Source organism: Corvus hawaiiensis, chromosome 11 (genome assembly GCF_020740725.1).
Source record: "Corvus hawaiiensis isolate bCorHaw1 chromosome 11, bCorHaw1.pri.cur, whole genome shotgun sequence".
In the NCBI taxonomy this organism is placed as follows: domain Eukaryota; kingdom Metazoa; phylum Chordata; class Aves; order Passeriformes; family Corvidae; genus Corvus; species Corvus hawaiiensis.
In genome coordinates, this window is record NC_063223.1 from 19,690,796 (window position 1) to 19,713,352 (window position 22,557).

Below are 22,557 nucleotides of genomic sequence, written 5' to 3' on the forward strand. Positions count from 1 at the left end.
TGTGACAGTGAGTTCAGGCCTGCAGGGCATTTGTGAATGCTCCCTCTTACTGTCCCTTTTGATTCACACTGTGAACTTCCACCCTGTGTGAATTGGGATTTTATTATGATGTGAAACTGGATGGGAAGATACACTTGAGAAATTAGTGCACAGTCAGTCTGTGGGATCAAAGCAGAGCTAATCCTTAGTCAAATTCCCTCAGCCACATGTGCTGGGTCCTCAGCACCAGTAGTTCCAGTCTGCAGTCCCACACAGCTGCTGGTGCAGACACAGCCACTGGCAGGGGCTCTCTGGTGCATCCAGCCAGCAGTGCACCAGTTTTCTATCTGCCAGCTCATCATTTCACCAGGTTTTGTAACCACTCTTGCTCTACATGACAATCTCTGTGTGGCCTGACCTTCCTTAGATCCCAGGAACTTCCAACTGCATTTGAATACTTGTGGTCTCAGCAAAAAAAAGTGCATTCCAGATATGCCTCTGATAACCTTAGGTGTGCTGGGAACTCTCCCTAGGATTTATTTCTATAAATCTGGAAGCAAAAGCTGATTTCTAACACAATCAACCAAGGAGAAGAAACTGAAGACAAATCCCATCACTTAATAAGTAGTTTATAACTAAAGCCACTTCACTGTAAATCATTTGAGTGTTGCCATACCTGGAACGTTACTCTTTGTGATAACTCAGTAACAGGGGAGCACAAAAATACTTATATAGGAATTCTTCAAGAATGTCATGTTTTGTACACTTTGTTTGTAGGCCAGTACAAGTATCTGGTTTTTATAGAGAGAAAAAAAAAGCTATGGATTGAATTATTTCACGGGGGGAAGTAACTGATTCTCCCCATAAATCAGCTGTTGTTTGGCACTGGGATACGAAGAACAGAATGTAATAATTCAGAAAAGAAAGATGTTTTATCATTTCAGGGACTTCATAAATTGTTGTAATTTATTTCTTATTGTCCACATCAGAAATTTAAGTAGAAGAGATTAAAAAATCATGAGAGAATGTGCAGTTAACGATCTCCAGCATTCTCCCTCACACTCATCCCTTTGGAGACTGTGCTTTCAGAAGGAAAATCACTGAACTGTCAGTGCTCTACAAGCTGTGGAGTTAAGGGTGAAAGAAGCAATTGGCAACATGTAACTCGCCCCAATTAATGCTTGTTAGAAAAGCTTTACTTTCTGTCATATAACAAAAGTTTCAATATTAAACATAATTTAATGTACTGCCCAGCCTCAGATTTGATGTGGCATAGTACCTGAGACTCCAGTGATTTGAGAGTGAGAGCGAGTTGTTCTGCCACTGGTGTCCAGCAGCACTTCCAGTCAGCTTAAAGTGAGAGGAACACTCAGTCAAAATTACAAATCAGGCATATAGTATATATTTCATTTTTTTTGTTTTTCTGTCATTTTTGTTTGAAAATATTCCTTGCGAAGAGAAACATTTTTCTTAGTAAAAACAAATTAAAATCTGTCACATCATATGGGTGAACCTGAAGTGATTTGTCCTTGGCAAGTGTTTCACAAAGATATTAACATGTATGAACTAATTAAAGCAGGGGAGAAATAACCATTTGAATACAATTTAAGTTGAAATTCTTTGTTCATGTCATTTTAGTTCCTACAAGATATTCTGGACACGTTGTTTGTAGTTTTGGATGACAACACAGAGAAGTATGGTCTGTTGGTCTTTCAGTCTCTGGTAAGCTGCTGGATTGTTATTTATCTCACACTCAGTGAGTTTTAAGTTTCTTATGATCGTGTTGCTAGTATTGTGCTTCCATCAAATATGAAATACTCAGCTGGATCCAGCCATGTTTTCTGTAATGATCTTGGGTGAGGAGGGCAGGCTGACCTCAGCACATCCAGGGCAGCAGCATTTGCTCTCATGCTGGAGAAGCAAACAGTAATACCTGGTAACACAACTGTGACTGTTTAAAGCAGCTCATGTATTTGAATGCTTCTTACCTTGGGTAACTTCTTTGAACACACTTGGCAGCAATGTGCAATTCCTTGAGATTGGGTTCCCTTTCCCATGTCCCCAGGTGTTCATCATCAACCTGCTCCGTGACAGCAAGTACTTCCACTTCCGCCCCGTGATGGACACCTACATCCAGAAGCACTTTGCAGGAGCTCTGGCTTACAAGTAGGTCTTGTGTCCCTCCCCTTGAGAGGTGGCATCACCAAGCTTGGGAATGGTGGCACCATCAGGATCACAACCTTCCTGGTAGCAAGAGTCCCCAAAAGTAGAGCTACTCACACGGGAGTTTTCCAGCACAGCTGTAGGGAAAAGCTGCCGAATGTCACCAGTGGCTGAGCGTGGCCACATTGGGCATTTCTCTTGCACTTCTGGACTGGCAAATCTTTTTTTTTTTTTTAGCTGAAGAGACACTCAGCAACAGCTTATTATCAATCTGTACTAATGAGCTACCAAGAGCATATGCATTCCTTGTCTTCAGGATGTTGGGATACATGACTTGTGTGAAAGCTTAGAGAACTAGTTGTAATTGCCTTTTCCAAAGCAGACAGGTATTCATATAAGATGTTCTATTTGGTTACAATTTAATTTCAGTAGATCAGAAATTTAAATTTTGCTGTCACTTTGAAGATTCTGCTTTATTTTCTACTCCTCAAAAGAGTCTTGCATTAAAGAATGCAGCAGACTTTTTGAAAGCAGTAGCAGTTACCCTTCAGGGGGTGTCATTTTTTCTTTCTTTTAGACCATTGCTTTTGTATATTTGAGCATATTCTATCTTTGAGTATATTTTCTATCTTTGGCCACAGTAAACTATTAAAAATAGCTAATAATTTCTTTTTATTCTTTTAAGCAATTCACATTTTTGTGTAATTAAAATACAAAAAATACTCTACCAATGGCAGGTAAAAACCCATAGATAATATCCAACACTAGAAGGCATAGTTGTGTTCAGAGGGTAAAAAAGTGTTCTGCTTTTTGTTAATTAGCACCTCTTTCAGACAAAACAAATGTTTTTTGGTAGTCTGCTGTCTGAAACAAAACACGGGTTTAATACACCTTTGTAAGTTAGTCCAGATGGTATCATGTACTTAGCAAAAACAGATGCAAGTATTTTCTTTGTGATCTCAGTTTCTAAAAGCTGCTTACTGAGATGAGAGCTGGGATTTCTTATTAAAACAAAAGTATATTTTGGTCTTAGAACCATGCCTTTATCAAAGCTATCTCTCTAATAACATCTTTTTTATGTTCTCTTAGTGTTCCTCATGGTCCAAGTCAATTACAGAGAAGAAATTATTTGCTGGTTTTGAAACTTAAATGAATGTAAATACTATGTAAATTCAGTATTAAGGACAGCTGTAACTGACCACTGAAATAAAGTGAAATGAGACTGGTTTAGAGATCTCTCCCTAAAATCAAAATGTTTGATGACTGTCAGAACTGGTGCTGAAGATTCCTTTTCACTGTCTGTTCCCTCAGGGAGCTGATCCGGTGTCTGAAGTGGTACATGGACCGCTCGGCCGAGCTCGTGCGCCAGGACCACATCCAGGAGGCAATGAGAGTAGGTATCCAGTGGAAGCACTGGTGTCTGTTCCTCTGGGACCACAGAAGGGCTGGGGAAGCTGTAAATGGAATCAAGGGTAGTGTGGCACTACCTTCTTGTAATTGTTTAACCAGATTTTTTATATATATACATATAGCTACAATTTTATTTTTAGGGGGAGGTTCACTCTTGTGCAGAAAAAATTGAAAGAATTATGTCCCCTTAAGCCCATTTGCAACCCTGTGGAGAACTTAAGTGGGACTTACATCTATGGCCAGTGCATAAATACTCCATTGATGTAGGCTACACCTTGCCCTCCAAGCAGCAGTAGTTTTGAATGTATCAGGCACAGGTGCTGTGGATCAAAGTTTTGCTCTTCATTTCTGGCTGTGACACAGCTCCATTGTGCCATGGGTTGAAGTTCTGGAGTATTTTAAGCAGCAGATAAATGAGTGTTTAACTGGATGGAAATCCTCTGAAGTATCACAGGAGCTGACCTATGGTTCTGTAATGGGAGCACGAGGTCCCAGGGAGGCACAGCTGTGAGAAACACCAGGAATGTTTTGGTGCTATTACAAAGAAATCAGAAAATAAATTCACCATTGTAATGGTACACCAGGAAGTCAGTGTGTCAAGTGCATGAATACAAGATGCCAGCATTTGCAGGAAGATGTTTTTCTTTGAGTGAATGCCCACCTGCACCTTCTGCCTCCAAGGGGGCTGCTGTCCCAACACCTGAGTCTGGGCACTTGGAGAACTGGAAGCACTGGCAGTGATCAGCACTTGGGTTTTGTCACTTGTCAGTACAAAGAGGTGAAGCCTCTCCCAGGTGAAGGACACTGCCAATGCCATCCTCTCACTTTCCAGAGCTCCTGCTAGGATTCAGATCATACAAGGGTGTTACACTAGTGCTTGCTTTGTCTTTGTAGATATTTACATGCTTAGAAACATCTTCTTTGTAATTTTCAATGACAGATTCATGTGGAATGGTAAAAATAGGGCAAAGATGCCTTTTCAAGAAATTAGCAACTTTCTCATTTTTTTTTCTATCCTTATCCTTCCTTTTTTTTTTTTTTTTTTAATTGCAAAGAAAGCTATTAAAGTTATGAGATGAGAGGAAGATCTCTAGGTGGAATGACTTCGAGGAGGTTTTCTTGCCTCTCAAACTGCTCATTAGTGCTTTATGCAGTGCAGCAAATAGAGATGTAGGATATTGTCCCTATGTGATCTGCATTTGCTGAACCTCATAGCAGTCCTGTTTGGAAATAGCAACAACAGGAATGCTGGAATGTCTTTCAGCAGCTGGGGTTAGTGAAGGCAATTTGTGAATATGGTACGTTCTGTCTCGGGCTCCAAGGCAGCTCTTTGCTTACTGGGGCTCTCAAGTGCTGGCCTGGAACATGGCTGTTCCCTCTGGGAGGGAGGTCAGTTTGCAGACCTGACAGCCCAAGCCTTTCCAAGCACAGGAGTTAAAATTGCCACCAGAGTTTGTGCAGACCTGACAGCGCATCCTCTGCCACCCACACTGCTGTCACATCTTATTCAGACAAGTTGCCTTTGCAGGTATCTCTTGCAGGCCCAAATTCAGGTCTTTATCTTCTCCCATTACAGTAGTGATTGATTTCCTTCTTTGTTTCCAGATTTTATTTCAGGCATTTGGAGCAAGTTTGTACCAAAGCCATAATCAATGCTAATGTGTCATTAGTAGTACAAGATTCTACTGTTGGGGATTTCTGTGGTCTTTGATGTGTTCACCACACTCCTTGCATTACAAGTTCTCTGACTGAGAAAACAGGATAGCTCTGTACCTCTTTTTCCCTGAATTAGCTGTTCAGTGTAGTGCCCTAAAGCTGCTGCTGGAATACTCTGCACTCTTATGGCTGGTGGCTGCTCATGTACATTCATGATGGACATGCAGCTGTCTCACAGGATTCTGATTTCCAACCCTGGAATTAGCAAACAGAGTCCTAGAGGATTTCTAAAATTTCTTATCTCCCTCAAGACTGCTTTTAATTCTCAAAATCTCCTATGCAACTTGGAGGAGCTGTAGCTGAAAGGACATCTCTACCTAGAACACAGCATCGTGCTCCTTTATTGTGCCCTATACCAAGCTCCACAAAAGCTGCATCCAGGAACAGCTGCCTGTGCCTCCCAGGGGACCTGTGTAACCAAGTGTCCATGAATGCCTCCACAGCCACTTTTGTTGTCCCTGAGGAAATAAAAACCATAGGAAGTGTGTCTAGGAAATGCCCTTCCAGCTTCAGTTATCTTCCAGTAGTAGAACCATAGGTGGGCTTTGCCTAGATCGGGGAACCAACAGCAAGGGCTTTTCTCCCTCAGGAGGTTTTCCCTGAGTCTTTGTGCTGCTGGTCACAGGGCAGAGGTGTTCACCTGTTATGTGAACATGCACACAGACCATGTTTGTAAGGGATGTCCTTTAACTGGGCACTGATTTTTTATGTCCTGCCAAACATCATCGAAGGCTGGGATTTTATCTCAGAGCACTTCTATGTCCTTAGGCACAAATGCACATCATTTTTGTGATGCCATAGGTAGCAAGAGCCAAAGTTATTCCAGCTTCTGACGTGTGCTACCAAGACTTGGTTTGTGTTTTTATCATCCCAGCCATGTGTGCAAACACAGGGAACTCTTTGGTTCACTGCCTGTGTGGGCTCATTGTCTGTGCTAAGGAAGTGTAGTGTTTTGAGCTCTGCTATCTCACCTTCCACAGGGAATTATGGAGGCTCACACATAAATGCTCTGATTCACTGCAAAACGTAATCCTCACATTGAAGCTATGAGCTTTCAGATGAGAATTATGGTTGTATGTACTGAACCCCTAAAACAGCTCATACCAGCACTGCATGTGCTGGGTTTGGTGTTAGCACAGGGATGCCAGCCTTGGAGAGCTGACTGGGAACCAACTGGCCTTCGTCTGGAAATGAGGCAGGAACGCAGCTGTTATTTCCTGATGAAGTTCTTTGGTGTAAGGAAGCTTCACCAAATGGTTTAGTACAGAAGTATAAATAATAACTGGTGAATTACCAAAGTTGCCATAATTTCTGGGGGGAAAAGAGGCTGTAAGAGTCAATGGCATGTTGAAATCCATGATAGCTTTATGAGGAATTTCACATTCTATATCCATAAAGCTGTGGCATTCTAAAACTTACAACATAGCATTGCATACTTGTGCATACTGTGTGGTGGTTCAGTGAGGGGCTCTTATGGGTGCCAAAATATCTCTTGATAACAAAATTTGTATTTGAATTAACTTCCAGTTTCCCAGCATTGAAGTGAGACAAGAATACTTTCCATGGGATGGAATGAAATATCTCTTAAGGTTTCTGTACAGCCTATGATTGCTGTATCTCCAGCCTGTTGTTTTCCTGTGCTGGGTTTTGAGGATATCATCAAACTGTGCATTATGTCTTCCCTTAATCCTGCTTCGCTGGTGAATCCTGTTAAGCACTAAGGGAAGGAGTGAAGTGTGATGTCCCTGATATTTGGTGCATTCTGGTGCTGACAGTTGTGCACAGCCAGTATCAAGGAGGTGTGTGAAGTGTCACTGTTGATAGGGTGGTGACTTGTTACAGCTGCTCAGAACAATGTGTTTTCTTCATGGTCACTGCTGCCAAATAAATGCAGTTCTAAATAATGCCATTTACAAAATTTTGAAAGAAAACAGAACAGCTGCTTCAGACACTTCAGTCATTGTGCCAAGTCATGAGAAAACCAGAAGTTTCTTACCTTGACCAAAATTTTCCTCAAATTATGTAACTCCGATTTGTCTCTCTGATGTAAATGCTTACTTTTTCTGTTAGTGGGACATGCAAGTAACAAAGACTATTGGTTGAGAATGGGTATTTGCCTAAGAGTAGCTCTTCCCCAACTGAATTATGTAACTTATAAAACCTGTTTTTCATTCTCCTTTCTAAAGCTCAAGAATTTAGTTATTATGCATGTAGAGTCTTTCCTGGTTCTCTTTACAGCTCCTTTATTTTTCTTTCTCTCTTTTTCTCTGTCTTGATCTCCTTCTTCTCCTGCTCCTTAAGGCCTTGGAATATCTTTTCAAGTTCATTGTCCAATCTCGGATCCTTTACTCCAGAGCTACTTGTGGAATGGAGGAGGAGCAGTTCCGCTCCAGCATCCAGGAGCTTTTCCAGTCCATCAGATTTGTGCTCAGCTTGGACAGCAGGAGCTCTGAGACTCTCATCTTCACACAGGTTTGCTATTTCCTACACTCCCACTGGCAAACCACGAGGCAGCTGTTCTGCAGGGGTAGGAGGTGTGGGCACATGGGGGTTAAATGCAGGTCAGTGGAGTTCTGCCCCCTAACAAACTGCTGGAAAATGAGACATCCATTAATGGTAGACAGTAGCTTTGCACAGGTGAGCTGGACTGGGGGCTCGCTAGGGGGAAGTGACCTCTCACATGAGAATACAATTTTTGCAGAAGTGAACTGCATTTTCAAGTCTCTCTCACTCCTATGTCTTATGGTTGGCCTCAAGAATTTCAAAATCCTTCATTATAGTACTTCAAATCAATACTCACAGTCACAGCAGCATCACAGTGAGAAGTTCAGCTGATGTATTTGCACTCATATAAACTTAACTCCAGTATGTGCTAAAATTCCAGTCAGAATCACGTGCAGCCTGACCACAAACATGTTGTGATGCCCATACTCATATTTAATGCATCATTTTGAATGTAGCCCAGGGGACTTCATGAAGATTCCACGTGGGCTGAAGACAATGCTCGAAGTGAGTAAGGATGCTGCTGAATTTTGGGTTCAGTTTTAAAGACCACTGTACTCCAGTACATACTCCTGCATTTAAGTTTTAAATGTCAAACATGCTGTGTTGTGCCTCTGCTCAGGGAATGTCAGAATGCAGCACCCAGAGCTCCCTGGTAACGTGAAGGTGGTTTGTAATCACTAATGCAGAATTACAGATGTTTGGAACACCTGCTGTATTTTACCAAGAGGCAGCTGCTGTGAACGTTGCAGCCAAGCAGTGACTCTGCTGGTTCAGGAAGCTGCCAGTGGAATGATCTCTTTCTTAAGGAGCTGCTCTGGAAGATTTTGAGAACAGCTGCTCTAATGTTTTATTTAATCACCCATTAGTGGGTATAATAAGATGAGCCAGGAACAAGTGAAATCAGCGCACAGAATTTTGCAGACAAAGTGATGGTGAATGGAAACAGCATCTTATGAATGTTTTCCAGTTGTGTTGGTCCCAAATACAGAGGGAGAATCACTTTGAGGAGGGGGGGATTTTTTTTTTCTCTTTGTTTCTCTTTTTAATTTTTTTCTCCTTTCTCTCACTATGGTATTTCTTACTTTGGACTTTTGTAATTTGTAAAGCCTGTCCTTGTTGAATCTTTGAAAAGTTTACTTTTTGTTTCCCCCTTGCCACTATGTTGCCCCCTGATCCCATTGCCCCATAGGCCTCCCAGCCTGGAGGGCAGGCGAGCGGAGCCGGGACAGGTGCCCCACAAAAATGTGGGGGCACAACAAGGCCGACATTTAATTCTGTAAGTAATGATCCCCAGGACTGCTCAAGTGTTTCACTGTGGATGTTCCCAGTTAATCTCTTTTCCCTACCCCAAACACTCTTTTCCTGCATATAAACTAGAGTTTAAGTGGCTGGTACTTTAAAACTTGGAGATGTGGAATATTTTGGTTATTAATGGAGCAGTTTATGGCATCCACACACCAAAAAGACAGTACTGAGGGTGTACACAAGATTATGTAAGTCAAATAGTTCAGGGGAGCCAAGCATTTGTTTCTTATTTGATTATTAGTTCTGGAAATCTGGACAATTGTTAAATATGCACAGAAATGCTTGAGGCCCTGGCAAACCTAACTTCCCTCACATTTGTCCTCTTCTCCAGGATATTTGAGAGGTCTCAGTATCTCAGCTCTTTCCAGCAATGAGTAAAGCTGATTTCCTTCCTCCCAGGCAATTAGTTTGACATGAGTAATGTTCCAGCATATTTTAGAGTGTTGTGCAATAATGGACCCTTCAAGGAACTGTTGAAATGATGTCGCCTCAGGACAGCTCCAAATCTTCCTGAAGAGATCCCATGCCTTCCCTTGGATTGCTATGGGCTACAAGGAAATCCTTCTGCTTTATAAGTAACAGAAAGTTTTCCTAAACTCCTGTAAGGATTTGTCGGGCCAATATTGTAATTTCACTTGCATTATCCCAAAGATAAAGACAGTGGCTGGATTTGTGGCTGTTTCTGCCTTCCAAGAGTACCAGGAGATATTGAAATGATTTATACATATTTATTTTGTTAGTACATTGTAGGTATGGAGGAACAAATAGGTGACAACACCCAGGAGGTCTTGTGGGGGTTTGTGTAATCTGAGTTGATTGTAACAAAATTAGATTTTGTGAGTGAACGAGTGGAAGAAGAAGGAGGTAAATTTATATTCAGAGTAATTTAATGAGCTCTACGATGTTAGTTGTAAAAATAACTTAGATTTTGCTCAAATACTATTAAATAGATTTCACTCTTGAAGGAAAAAAGACTTGGCAAAAAAGGAGGCTGGGATTATATGGATTAGGAGAGTCACGTCAGTATGGAAGAGATACAGAAATGGTTATGCAATGAGAAAACAAAAAAATCTCAGGAAAAGGAAATACTGATAGTGGTGAGACTCTGGAACAGCAAAGCTGAACAGAGATCTGCAGTGAAGTGGTAGATCTGAACTTGTGCAGGAAATCACTGGGGTTTGTGTGGAGAGGTTCAGGGAAGGGAGGTAGAAATGGCGGGAAGGGAAGAGTGAAGGTGAGGCTGGTTCAAGAAAGCAACCATCTAGGAATTTAAGTAGTTATAATGAGGAAGCAGGCATGGAGCTTGACTAGGATGTAGAGGGAGAGAAAATTTTAAAACATTAGAGGTGGTGGCAGTTGTTTGATAGCACACCAAGTGTGCAGAACTTGAGCATAGGGTAATGCATGGAATTTTCTAGTCTTGTGAAGAAATTAATTGAAAAATAGGAAATGAGACATGCAGAGTTTTTTGTTGCTGCACTTTAAGAAGCACTTTCAAGGCTAGCTCCAGCTTACTGGAAATATCTGTTACTGCAAGGATCACATGCACACTCGCATGATGTGATGCCTCTTTCACGTGGACTCACACCCCACCCCTGCTGCAGAAATCCTGGAATGTCACATGGCAGAGCTGGTTAAGGGTCTGTCAGCAGGTTCCTCACTTCAGAATATTTTCTGAAGAGTTTTAACTGTCTTAGGTAGTTGCTTAGTACAAATAATTGGCATAGAACTCTCTAATCAGTAGTGTATTAACTGAAAAAAGTAAATCAACAAAAGGGGACTGTTTTCTGTTCTCTGATATCTCCATTTTTTTTCTGTTTTATAAGCAGCTTTTTGAAGCTGTATCTATGTGTGCAACTTATCCTAAGATTTACTATTGCAGCAGCACTTGATTTCTCTATCCTACGTGTGGCTTGTTCCCTCTGAGCTCCAGGTACCACAAACCATGAGCACCAGCCATAGCACAGTCCATAGTAGCTTTGTGCAGGCCCTTCATTCAGTGTTCCTGCTGTTCCCACCTCACTGCACTGAGCTGCAGGTCAGGAATTGCAGGTGCTGAGCCCCGTCCTGTGTCCGCAGGCCGCCCTGCTGAACTCGTTCCCTGCCATCTTCGACGAGCTGCTGCAGATGTTCACGGTGCAGGAGGTGGCAGAGTTCGTGCGGGGCACGCTGGGCAGCATGCCCAGCACGGTGCACATCGGCCAGTCCATGGATGTGGTGAAGCTCCAGTCCATCGCCCGCACGGTCGACAGCCGCCTCTTCTCCTTCTCGGGTGAGCTGGGCCCCAGGGCTCAGGCCTGCTGCTCACTGAGGGCAGCAACATCTTGGGTTCTTTTGCAATGGCTTTTTTGCAAATAATTCCCTGCTGAATGCCAATAATGTTGGTAATTATTTCTCTTGGCAGCACTGTTAATAAATGTATTCATTAGCTCAGTTGGTTGGAGCAGGGTGCTAATAACGCCAACATTGTGGGTTTGATCCCTGTTTTCACAAGGGCTTTCACTTCAGAGTTGGACTCCATGATCCTTGTGTGTCCCAACTCAGAATTTTCTGTAACTCAGCTAACTCTGTTTGACACAAATACAAGTTTCCCTATGGTAGGAAATGTTTATTAATCCATCTTAGATAAATTGTAGTTACTAAAGGTTGATAAACATACATTAAAAAATCAAGTCGGTTATTAAAACTGCCAAATCTCATGTCACACTTTGCATTGTCTTACCATGCACAGAAAGAAAACCTCCTTTCCAGCCAGCTTATGCCTGAGAAACAGAGCGGTTAGTCATGTGAGAAACCCACCACATTCCTTTGAAGTGTCTTTAATCTTTACATTATAACTTCAGTATTTCTTTAGCTCAACACTTTAGTAATTCTTTAAATTTTACTTAAATATACTTCTATTATTGCTTAAATATACTTTAAAAATCAGAACTAAAAAAACCTTTAAGAATTCAGTGGAAAATGGGTGAAGATTGTGAGTGTATTTCCTACATAAAGGTCTGAATGAAAGAAGTTATGAAGGTAACAGTGGAAGATAGAAAGCACCACTGGGTTTCTCTTTCCTGTAGTGAGGACCTCAACTTAGTGCACTTTAATTACTGTACTCAGTACAAGGTGAGAATGATAACACCACAGAGTTTTTTTGAAACCATCCATTGTAATTGTTTGTAAATATTTTCTTTCCTTAAATTTGAAATTATTTTCCTTGATTCAGAGTCCCGGCGCATCCTGCTGCCTGTAGTCCTTCACCACATTCACCTTCACCTACGACAGCAGAAGGAGCTGCTTATCTGCTCTGGGATCCTCAGTAGTATCTTCTCCATAATCAAGACAAGTTCTTTGGTAAATTTGCTGCTTGATTTTAATTTTTTTATTTGCACCACTGATGTAGTAAAATGAAGAGTGAGAGATTTTTATAGGCTATTATAGGTTTTTCAAAGAACCTTTTAAAAACAAAATTGTGCTGTCAGCAGGAGAACATCTGAAATGAGGGTCTGGCTCTGTGTGTGTGACTCAGAGCATCCTGATTACAGTGTTATTGCTGTTAGGAGGGGGGAAATGCATATGCCTTCGCCAGCTTTGACACTGTTTCATTTTCTTCATGCAAGCCCAGAACTTAGATGTCACAGGAGTTTAAAAGTTCTACACAGCTCAAGGACTCATAGTTCTGCAAAAGACAGTAACTAGCACTTTGTGGTTCACATTAAAAGAATACTCTAAAATTATCCAATCAATGGAATCCCACTTAGTTCTGGAAATTGCTGCTGAGTTTCAACACCCAGCTTTGATGGTCATAATACCCTGATCTCAAATGGTAACTACATCATTTAAAGCAATGCTCGCAAAGAGGGGGTGGTGAAGTTTCCCCACCTGACTAAAGTAGGAAGCTTGCAGTGCTAAATATAATTCATACCAATGTGTATTTCCAATTACAAGTCACGGTTCTGTGTGAAAGGAATGAGATGAAAGGTATCATGGAAATAAGCTAAAATCATACTGCCATGGAGTAAAGGTTCCTGAACATAATCTGCTCCTGTTGTGTTCTAGAGCTTTGATTATAGACTAACCTTTACGGCTGTGACCCTGAATGTTTCCATCAGAGACTGTCAAGGTAACACACACACACTCCGACAGAACAACAGGATCTGGTACCAATGAGGAATTTGATTGTACTTCTTTGAACCTGTTATGGAGCTCTCTGTCCCAGCAAGCCTGTGGTATGGCTGACTCAGCAGAACTGTCTTTACCAGTTCCATTTCCAGTTTCTAACTGTTTGTTTGCTCACCACTTGCTGTAGGAGGGAGATGTCGTGGAGGAGGTTGAGATGATGGTGGAGAGCCTCCTGGACGTGCTGTTACAAACTCTGCTCACAATCATGAGTAAATCGCAGTCTCAGGAGGCGGTAAGAGGGCAGCGCTGCCCGCAGTGCACAGCAGAAATCACTGTTAGTAACTAACAATCAGTTTCTATTTCCTGCTTCTCTAACCTCTGGTTCAGTCCCTCACCACCACTGGCACCTCATCATCATCTCTGCTGCATGAATGCCCAGGGCTTTGTCTCTTTCCCTTAATAAGCCACGAACCCATTCCCTCCTCCCTGCACTAGTGAGGGCTGCAGGAAGCAGTGGAGCTCAGGAGCCTTTAGTGGATTGCCGGATTATTTTCTTGTTTGTCTTTGCAGCTGTGATTGAGAGTTATTGCTTAAAACTTGAGGTACTGGGCAGCTGCCTGGAGCTTCACCCCTAAGGTGGTGTCACCAAGGGCTATATGAGTACTAGGCTGTGATCCCCAAAACTGAGGATATCACAGTGCTCTGTGGTTAAATCCCTTTGCTAAACACCCTGGAGAGCTTCTGTCCCAGGTCATTGATTATTTCATGCAAATGAAACACAGCATACTTTTTCAAAAGAAATTAACAGATTTAACAGTCAAGTGAGCTGTTGAGCTTGGTGGGAGAAGCCACCACTTTACCCAGGCTGCCAGCATTAGCCACAGGGAAAAAATTTTTGACATGCAGTGGAAGAGAAGAAAAAGAATAGAATGTTGCTGTTCAGCCTTCTTCTTTCCTGGATTTGTGCCCTTTTCTATTCTAGCCTATTTTAGTCTATTTTTGTTTGTCAGAGTCTCTAATGCAGCTTTTGCACAATGTAGAATGTTAAGCTGCTGTTCAGAATGTCCTTTTTTTAGACTTGTTTTTTTAGCAAATGGCTGAAACCTCAGCAGTGCTGCTGGGGGCAGATGTGCACTAAGGTGCACTTCTCACACAGGAGAGAAGGTTGGACCTTTCCTTGTTAGCTCAGATAACAAGATGTTCTTTGATACAGGACAAGAAAGGCACTGGCTTGCAAATGTCCAGTAATACCTCAGTTTCCTTTTACTGCTGCCATTTGACTTACTGCTGTTTACCACATGCCAGCCCACACAAAAGAGCACATCTTTCTTCTTAGTGAAGTTCAGCCCTGGAAACTTTATTGGAACAACCTGTGTCAAAGCTCCTGGGTAGATGCTTGAGCCAATTACAAAAACAGTAAAATGGAAGGCACGGTCCCTTATATTTGCTCCTCAGTTTACATTTCACAGCACAGTGATATATGGATTCTTATTAGATATGGCTTAGATTTGTGTATTTTCCAAATTAGTTGCTCTTTGTTGTAGAAAAAAATAGTGTTGTGCAAGGGACTGGCAATCAACAGACCCAGTCCTGATGTTTGTTCTTGGCACCACCTTGTTCTCTTGGACAGATTGCTTAACTTCTCTGTGCTTTGCTTTCAGATTTGTAAAATGGGGGAGTTCCTCTTTGGAAAACACTTTGGGATGCTGTGGTAACTGGTTAGGGTGCATCTGCTTTGCAGAATTACAGAAATGTAATTGTAGCTCATGTAGGCTTACTCAGACTGTGCTCAGGAAATCTGACTGCAGTCCTGTCAGTACTGGAGCTTTGACAGCACAGAACTTGGTGAACACTAATAAGCCATATATTTACAAGCTTCTAGACACCTTCTGTAGCCCAGCCTGATCCCAAATTGTCACTGCTTTACTGGTCTGAGTCAATCAGTTCAAATAATTGCTGGTCTGTTGGCATGAGCTGCAGTCACACCTCTGACAGACACTGTATATTAAGTACCTGAAAAGGTATTGTCAAAACCTGCATGCTTGGAGGGTGATTTGTTAATGTCTGTATTAATAATTTAAAATGATTTTTGATTAGACTACAACTTTGATTAAAAGACCTTTAAAACTGGCATCTGTGGAGGAGCCTCCTGGAGGTGTATCCCTGTATTAACAGTAACTCAGGAACTGTTAACCTGCAGTACTTTCAATCTCTGTGCATGTCAGCTGTCCCCTCACAGGCATTGGGGCCATTTCAGACCCCTCCCTTTATACCTTCCCCCAGGTTAAGCTTTGTATCTATGAAATTTCAGATTGTCTCAATGAAAGAGTTTCTCATTTGGTCAACAGGGAGAATATGTCTCCTGCCTTTTATCTTTGCTTCGTCAGATGTCAGACACTCACTTCCAGCACTTACTGGACAACTTCCAAAGCAAGGATGAGCTGAAGGTACCAAAGGGTGTGGTGTTTGTAGGGTGATTCCCTCAGAATGGGAGAGCAGAGGGGAATCCCTCGAGCATCACTTGCCCTGTTAATCATTCCCATCCACTGGCACTCTCTTTAGAGACCTTCCTTTCACTTTTATAATCGTTGGTGTAGTGTTGCAAAAAACCATTTAAGGCTACAGGGCACCAAATTATAACAGCAAATAAAGTCCCAGGATAGATGTTGTTGGACATAAAGGATATCATAATTGTTACCTATTAAACACAAGCAGAGGAACAGGGCATTTTTTAATCCCGTGAATGTGAAGTCAGTTGTTGTACAGCATTTTGCTAGATGTTCAGTATGCACTGGAGCTTTCTTACAAAGGGTATTGATTTTATGCCAGAAGAGAATTTCAAGCCTTTTGGGGGATACAAATGTCTCTAGCAGATGAAATCTTTTTTTGGAAAGCTGTAACCTTACCACTCCAGTTGCTGCCTGCTTCTTCGTGAACATCAGCTTAAATTATGACTCTCCGTGAACAGCAGGGGTTGGTGAGGGGCACAGACCTCTGACATTTTGAAATGGCACATCACACATCTCACACCAGCAGAACTTCTTACCTCAACTTCCATAGGGAAGAGGAGTATCTGACAACAGCCTGTTTAAAAGGCAGAATAATCCTATAAATAAAGACAAGTTTTTATATAAAATGATTTTGTTTAGCATGGCACTCAATAAAATAAGCACAATAAGAACAATGTAATGTAACAGGAACTTCTGTTACCTTTACAAATGAAATGGAGAAGCAGTGAGAAGTCCTTTCTGGATAATAGACTTTCAGCTTTTAAATATTTTGTGTGCATACAGAGAAGCTGAATAAATCAGGGAGATGAATTTGCAATGATAAAATTCTTATCTTTAGGTTGCAGGGTTCAGTGTATCTCAGGTTGATAGTTATCTGAGATTGCTGCCTTTCTGGTAACTTTCAAATTGCTCACAGGAAAATGATTTGGTAAATTAATTCATAATAAATTTTAATAGATATTTTAAAAGCCATCTAAACTACAGTTCTTGTGTCAGACTTGTGGAAAGGTCATTGAACTGAAATTTGTCTTTATGCCCATAAGAACTGTTGTATCTCTATAATCTCAGTATATGTTCCAAGAGTATCAAAAAGGCTGAAGATTTTATATATTACTTTTTTTTTCCCCATCAAATATGGCCATAATAATATTTCCAATACTTTTTCTGGCATGGAAAGGCATTTTATTCACTTATCACTGTTACACTTAGGGCAAAATGAGGCCAAAAGTCAAGGAGCTTCTAATGCTTTACTCTGAGCTCAGTTACACCAAGATATTAATCACACACACCCCTCCTCCCCCCCCACCGCCCCATTAAGGCATAATGGTAGGATGGTTTTGAAGAAACCCTGCTCTGCCACTTTCTCTGCTATTTTGGTTTTGTGTGGAAGGAAAACAAAACAATAAAATCATAGTTTGCAAGGCCAACAACTTGTCATGTTTGATCCTTCCTGTTGTTCTGTAGACATGGAGGTGCAGGTAGTCACAAGCCAGAAATGTCTTCAGGTTTGGGCATTTTTTTTTGGAGAGCAAAGATTCAGCTGAATGTGTCTAAGAGCTCTTTGCTGCTCTAGTTGCCAGAAATGGGGTTTTCTGTTACTATTTTAGAAAGTGTGTGTAGGAGTTTCATTGGGCTTGGGGGTGTGGTTAGTTCTCAAATTGTGATGTAAGTCCAAAGAAATTTAGACAGATAAATGAATAAAATGAGTACATAAGAAGGTGATTATGAGTCCAGTATATTTCAAAATAGCTGCAAATTGACACTGGAACTCTGGGTGATAATATGAGAAGTCATATACAATTATGCACATAGGGAAGATTTTCATCTCCCTATAGAAGTGAAGATTTTAAAGAAGCTGCAAGTTCTATATTAGAGGCAAACAAAAGGAATAGAGCCATATTCCCGTGTATGTTGCTTCCATGTTTCCAGGTGAATGGCCTTGCAACACAAAGCTCAAGTAGAGCACACTTAGCTTAATTGTCTTTCTTATGATCAAGAAAATAGATTCACCTGAAACTGCTGCTGATTTTTCATTTCTTTTCCCTGTGTGACAGGAGTTCCTCCTGAAGATTTTCTGTGTGTTTCGGAACCTGATGAAGATGAGTGTCTTTCCTCGAGACTGGATGGTGATGAGGTTGCTCACCAGCAAGTAAGTAGAGAAGCAGGTGTAAAGTGTTGTCATTCTGCGGCAGTTAAAGCCTGGGGCTTGGGTTTTTCCTCGGGTTTTTCCTCAGACTGAGATGTGAGGATCAAGACAGGAATCCTGGAGTGCTCATCCTCATTCTGCTGTTGCTGTAACACTCCAGATCAAACCTGTGTGTTCGTGGGTCTGTTAAACCCCACCAGTACTCTCAGAGTCAGGAGTTAAAAGCAGAGCTGAAGGAGCTGCCCTGAGGGTGAGGGGCCAAGTGGCCCAGCAGCTCCAGCACACAGGGCAAGGCCCAGCTCCCCACTCCCAGGGGTGTTAACGGGCCTCTCCCACCCTTGCCAGGGAATCCCTGCATTGAACATCTGTCTTTTCCCATAAACATCCCTCCTTAGGGAGAGGCACTCAGGTATCTGGGAACAGTGGGAGCAGACCCCAGCCATGACACCAAAGCATTACATTAAGAGTTCTTTCTCAATTCAGTTGCCATCTACCATTTTAATGCTCCATTTTATCTCAGTTTCTTGCTTCTGCTGGGTTAAGTACTGTACTCTTTGGATTGGCAGCAGTGTTGAACACAAGGTGGCTGGAATTATTCACTAGCTTCCTTAGCTAAACTAGCTGTGGAATTCCCACTGACTGACTGACAGCTGGAGAGTTCCCACTCTGAGGAAACTCCATGGAAATGCTCCTAAAGGCTGCCTGCCCAGCTGAGCTGAATGCTCTGCGAGTCCACCCTGCTAATGAGAAGTGAAAGAAGTGGATTTCAGTAATTCAAGCGTAAAGATTCAATGAAGTTCTGTAAGAAAAAGAAATCCACCTGAAACAGTAGCTCCCTCAGATGCTGCAGGTTACCTGTTCCCTTGGGCATCATTTTGCCACAAACCTTTAGACTGACAGTTACATTTAGCAGTGCTGCTGGAGTACTGCTTGCATGTGAATCAGAGATGTGCTCTTCTTTTGGTACTATTGTTGCCAATTATTAATTCTCAATTTATCACATGCCTTGATTGCCTTTCACTAAGGTGTATTCAGCCACCAACAAAAACTAACACGAAAATCAAAAATTGGCAAAATAACTCGCAAAAATCTTGAGTTGAATGAGGTGAGATTAAGGACCATTGTATAGTCAAGAACAAGAACAGCCCCAACTTTTTGAGTTACTCTTCTCTGGGGGAAAAAATCCTTCTGTTTAAAACAGGAGGAAAAGGAGTATATTGTTCCATTTCACTGGAGGTCATATGGCCCAGCCATGCAAAACAGACATGATTTTAAATGCTAAAAGTTACAATAATAGTGAAGGTTCATAATCTTGTATCAATTAGTACAAACTGTACATTAAAACTTAGAATGGTGGTTTCTGTGTAAATATCACAGTGATTACACAAAGAATGCGCATCTCTGTACCCACAGTAAAACCAGTACCACCAACCACTGTAATATGTTTTATTCCAGATTCAAATGTTCTCTTTGTTTTCTTCTCTTTGTTTTTGGCTGCAGTATCATAGTTACAACAGTTCAGTACTTGTCTTCTGCCCTGCATAAGAATTTCACGGAAACAGACTTCGATTTTAAAGTAAGAATTGATTCAGAAAATGTTCTGACATCTTTTCAAACCAGCAGTAACAAAGGAACAGGAGCTGCCCTCTGCTTTAGCTGATGATATTTGCAGCATTTATTAGAGTGTCTGTCAGGAAGATGACCTAACTGATAAAGGACAGGAATGGAATCTGCTGAGGAATTGATGGGAAGTAGAACAGATACAGTGTGAGATCAAATCAGGAAAATTGAGTCTCTCATAAAGGAAACAAGTAATTCCATAAGCATGGGGCTAATGGAGCATGCTGTCTTGCAGAATGATGGATAATGCAATGTAAACTCAGGCAATGCTTTTCCTGAAGTTGGGGAATTCACAATCTCCCTCTCCCAGAGGTCCCTCTGGCTGCTGACATAAATCCTGGAGGATTATGGAGCGTTGTCCCTGTGTCTCATGTAGTTGGAGATGGGCAGCAAGTTCAGTCTTAATAAGGAAAAGCTGCCAGACATGCATCTAGGGACATGTGCACACACCAAGTTGGGAAAAAACTCATCTCTTTGGGAAAACAGATCAAATTATAGGGTTCTCATTCATGTATAAGGTGATCTCTGGGAATTCTTGACAGATATAATCTGTTTAGCCTATAGAAAAACAATTTAAAAGTTTGCTGAAGTCACCAGGTTTATTCAGTCTTGTGCTCTGGTGCAAACAGGAAAACCCAGTGGCACTGCTTTTGTGGGGTTTCAGTTCCTGTCAAGGTTTAAATAACCCACTTGTTATCCTTAAGAGTTAATTTGTATCTCCATAGTAAGAGACACTGATGAATTTATGCCTTGATTACGAAAAGGAGTCTGTGTCTTTCTCCACTCTTTAAAACTTACTCTTGGAGTGTAATGCTGTAAAATTCCTTCCCTTGTCACAGGTGTGGAACTCTTATTTCAGCCTGGCAGTTTTGTTCATAAACCAGCCGAGTCTCCAGCTAGAAAATGCCACACCACCTAAGAGGAAGAAGATTCTAGATAAGTAAGGACATGTTTCGTTGGGTTCCCGCCCCAAAAAAGAGACTTTTTTTCCTACCATAAGTCTCTGTGATTTATCATGAAACCTGGGATGTGGAAATTCCTGGGAAATTAATAAGTAGATCTCCCAATTCCACATTCAGGGATTGGTCAAGTTGTTCGATATTCTTACATTAACATAAATGTGAATTGATTTTTTTTTTAAACAATTTGATTATTTTTTCACTGCCTTCCCAGTTTTTGTTCCCTGGGCAGCTGTGTCTCTGTTCTCTCTCAGGTACGGCGATATGAGAGTGATGATGGCCTATGAGCTCTTCAGCATGTGGCAGAACCTGGGTAAGTCTCTCCCTCTCTCACCTGACAACCAAAGCCAAAGGAACCCCCCGTTTCCGTCAGATTTTTAAATTTTTTTTAATGTTTTGTGGCATCACAGAATCCTTTGTTTCTCTGAAGAGTTCTCTTCTCCCACCAAAACTCTTTTGCACTGTATTCTAGAGGAAAATAACAAAATGTTTGCTGATAGAGATCACAAATACAAGGATATGAGAAGGGGTGAATCACGAAGAGAGCAAAGGAGTGGCACAAGTCAGATTAGATAACTTGATAATGTGGCTGCAAAATATTCACAAAGCCAAATACAAACATTTTATGTGTAGGAATATAGGTAGGAGGGCTGTTCAAGAAACCAAAGACTACAAATGTACCATGCTGATAATCAGCTGAAGGGGAGCTACCTGTAAAATGCCATGAGTAAAGGAGATTTTGTAATCTTTGAGAAAATATGTGAGAATCTGGAGTAAGAGAGAGGGACCATATTACTGTCACAGTGTTTTTCATAAGTTCACTTGATTCTAGATTAGTTTGCCCAGTCCTGCTTTCTACAGCTAAAAGAAACAACAAAACACAAAAAAACATAAACCCAAGACAAGTTGGACAAAGTTCAGACAACAGTCAGGAACACTACAAAAGCAAGAAAACTGAATAAGCCTGGTCTGTCTTGCACAACTAAAATGATACAGCCAGAACTGGTCACAGTTCAAATGATCTGTGTGGAGAACAGAAGGCCCTCCAAGATAGAAGAGATCCAATACCCAGAAAATGATGCTGGACAAACTCAACTGAGAAGTGAGAAGCCAGTTTTAGATGTGTAGATGCAGATATTTATCCCTGGATGCTGTTCCAAATCAGGCTTTGTTGAGTTTCTCTCTGCAAAAGTGCAGTAACGTGGCTCAGAAGAGATTGTCAGCACAGTGCCTCCAGTCCCTCCTGGAGCAGATCCATTTAATCCCAGTCAAGGGCAGATAGGAAATTGAGGCAGCACTGAGGACCAGGAGCTCTTTAGTTCTTTAAAATCTAAATGTGTTCTACTAACTACCACTGTTCTCACCAGCCCTTTCAAAATCCTCAGAAATTAGAAGTACGTACCCTGGCCTCTTTTCCCCCAGTTAGTATGTTTTAGTTCAGTTACTTTTGACAGTTTGAATTCCTTTGCAAGTAAAATGCACTGACGATTTTTGCTGAAGGCTTTCACAGTGAACTTAAAAATGCTCTTAGAGACTTTGCAAGACATGGTGTAAAGCAAATACTGATTTTTCATTCCTTCCAGGAAAAGAATGTTTGCTTTCATAATGCTCATGCCTACTACTCTGTACATGCCATTATTGCAAGGGTTCCCTCTTTTCTCAGTGACAGATAGCAGAGGCTTTTATTTAATTACAGTTGGTTTGTGTTGTACAGGTGAGCACAAGATTCACTTTATTCCGGGAATGATTGGCCCCTTTCTGGGTGTTACACTTGTTCCACAACCAGAAGTCCGGAATATCATGATCCCAATCTTCCATGACATGATGGACTGGGAGCAGAGAAAGAATGGCAACTTCAAACAGGTGAGGGCACTTCCCAAGCTTTCCTTTTCCTGCTCTGGCTGTCTGCAGTGTTCAGCTGGAAGCTGATGTTGATCTGTTTCTGACTGTGAAGATGTCATGTAAATATACATAAAATAGAAAATTTGAGACCTACTTCACAGAACTATCACAAGACCCCCAAGATTGTTTAACCAGTGCAAGCTGCATTTCCCAGAAACGGGGAAGAGGAGGGATGTGCTCAGCACATCACAGACAGGGAAGAGAATTTTGTAAGTGCTGGGCTGTCACTGCT

At 41.5% G+C, this 22,557-nt stretch overlaps 1 protein-coding gene and 1 long non-coding RNA gene across 12 annotated transcripts in view; one reads left to right on the plus strand and one right to left on the minus strand.

Annotated features, from left to right (window-relative positions):
• DOCK3 (dedicator of cytokinesis 3) overlaps window positions 1–22,557 on the plus strand; it is a 185,539-nt gene that overhangs the window by 122,317 nt on the left and 40,665 nt on the right. For 7 of the 11 annotated variants that reach the window (XM_048315970.1, XM_048315971.1, XM_048315976.1 and 4 more), the window contains exons 20-33: window positions 1,618–1,701; window positions 2,045–2,145; window positions 3,454–3,535; window positions 7,570–7,740; window positions 8,963–9,049; window positions 11,158–11,350; window positions 12,293–12,420; window positions 13,376–13,522; window positions 15,537–15,635; window positions 17,753–17,847; window positions 19,345–19,420; window positions 20,304–20,404; window positions 20,678–20,736; window positions 22,138–22,286. In XM_048315970.1, coding sequence (XP_048171927.1) covers window positions 1,618–1,701; window positions 2,045–2,145; window positions 3,454–3,535; window positions 7,570–7,740; window positions 8,963–9,049; window positions 11,158–11,350; window positions 12,293–12,420; window positions 13,376–13,522; window positions 15,537–15,635; window positions 17,753–17,847; window positions 19,345–19,420; window positions 20,304–20,404; window positions 20,678–20,736; window positions 22,138–22,286 — 1,572 coding nt within the window. The remainder of the gene's footprint in view (window positions 1–1,617; window positions 1,702–2,044; window positions 2,146–3,453; window positions 3,536–7,569; window positions 7,741–8,962; window positions 9,050–11,157; window positions 11,351–12,292; window positions 12,421–13,375; window positions 13,523–15,536; window positions 15,636–17,752; window positions 17,848–19,344; window positions 19,421–20,303; window positions 20,405–20,677; window positions 20,737–22,137; window positions 22,287–22,557) is intronic. The other 4 variants (XM_048315981.1, XM_048315974.1, XM_048315980.1 and 1 more) reach the window with 2 other exon arrangements.
• LOC125331684 lies at window positions 13,375–20,335 on the minus strand. The gene is made up of 2 exons (XR_007206159.1): window positions 20,263–20,335; window positions 13,375–16,294 (listed from the first exon to the last, which is right to left on the minus strand). It is a non-coding gene; the product is annotated as an uncharacterized LOC125331684 (long non-coding RNA).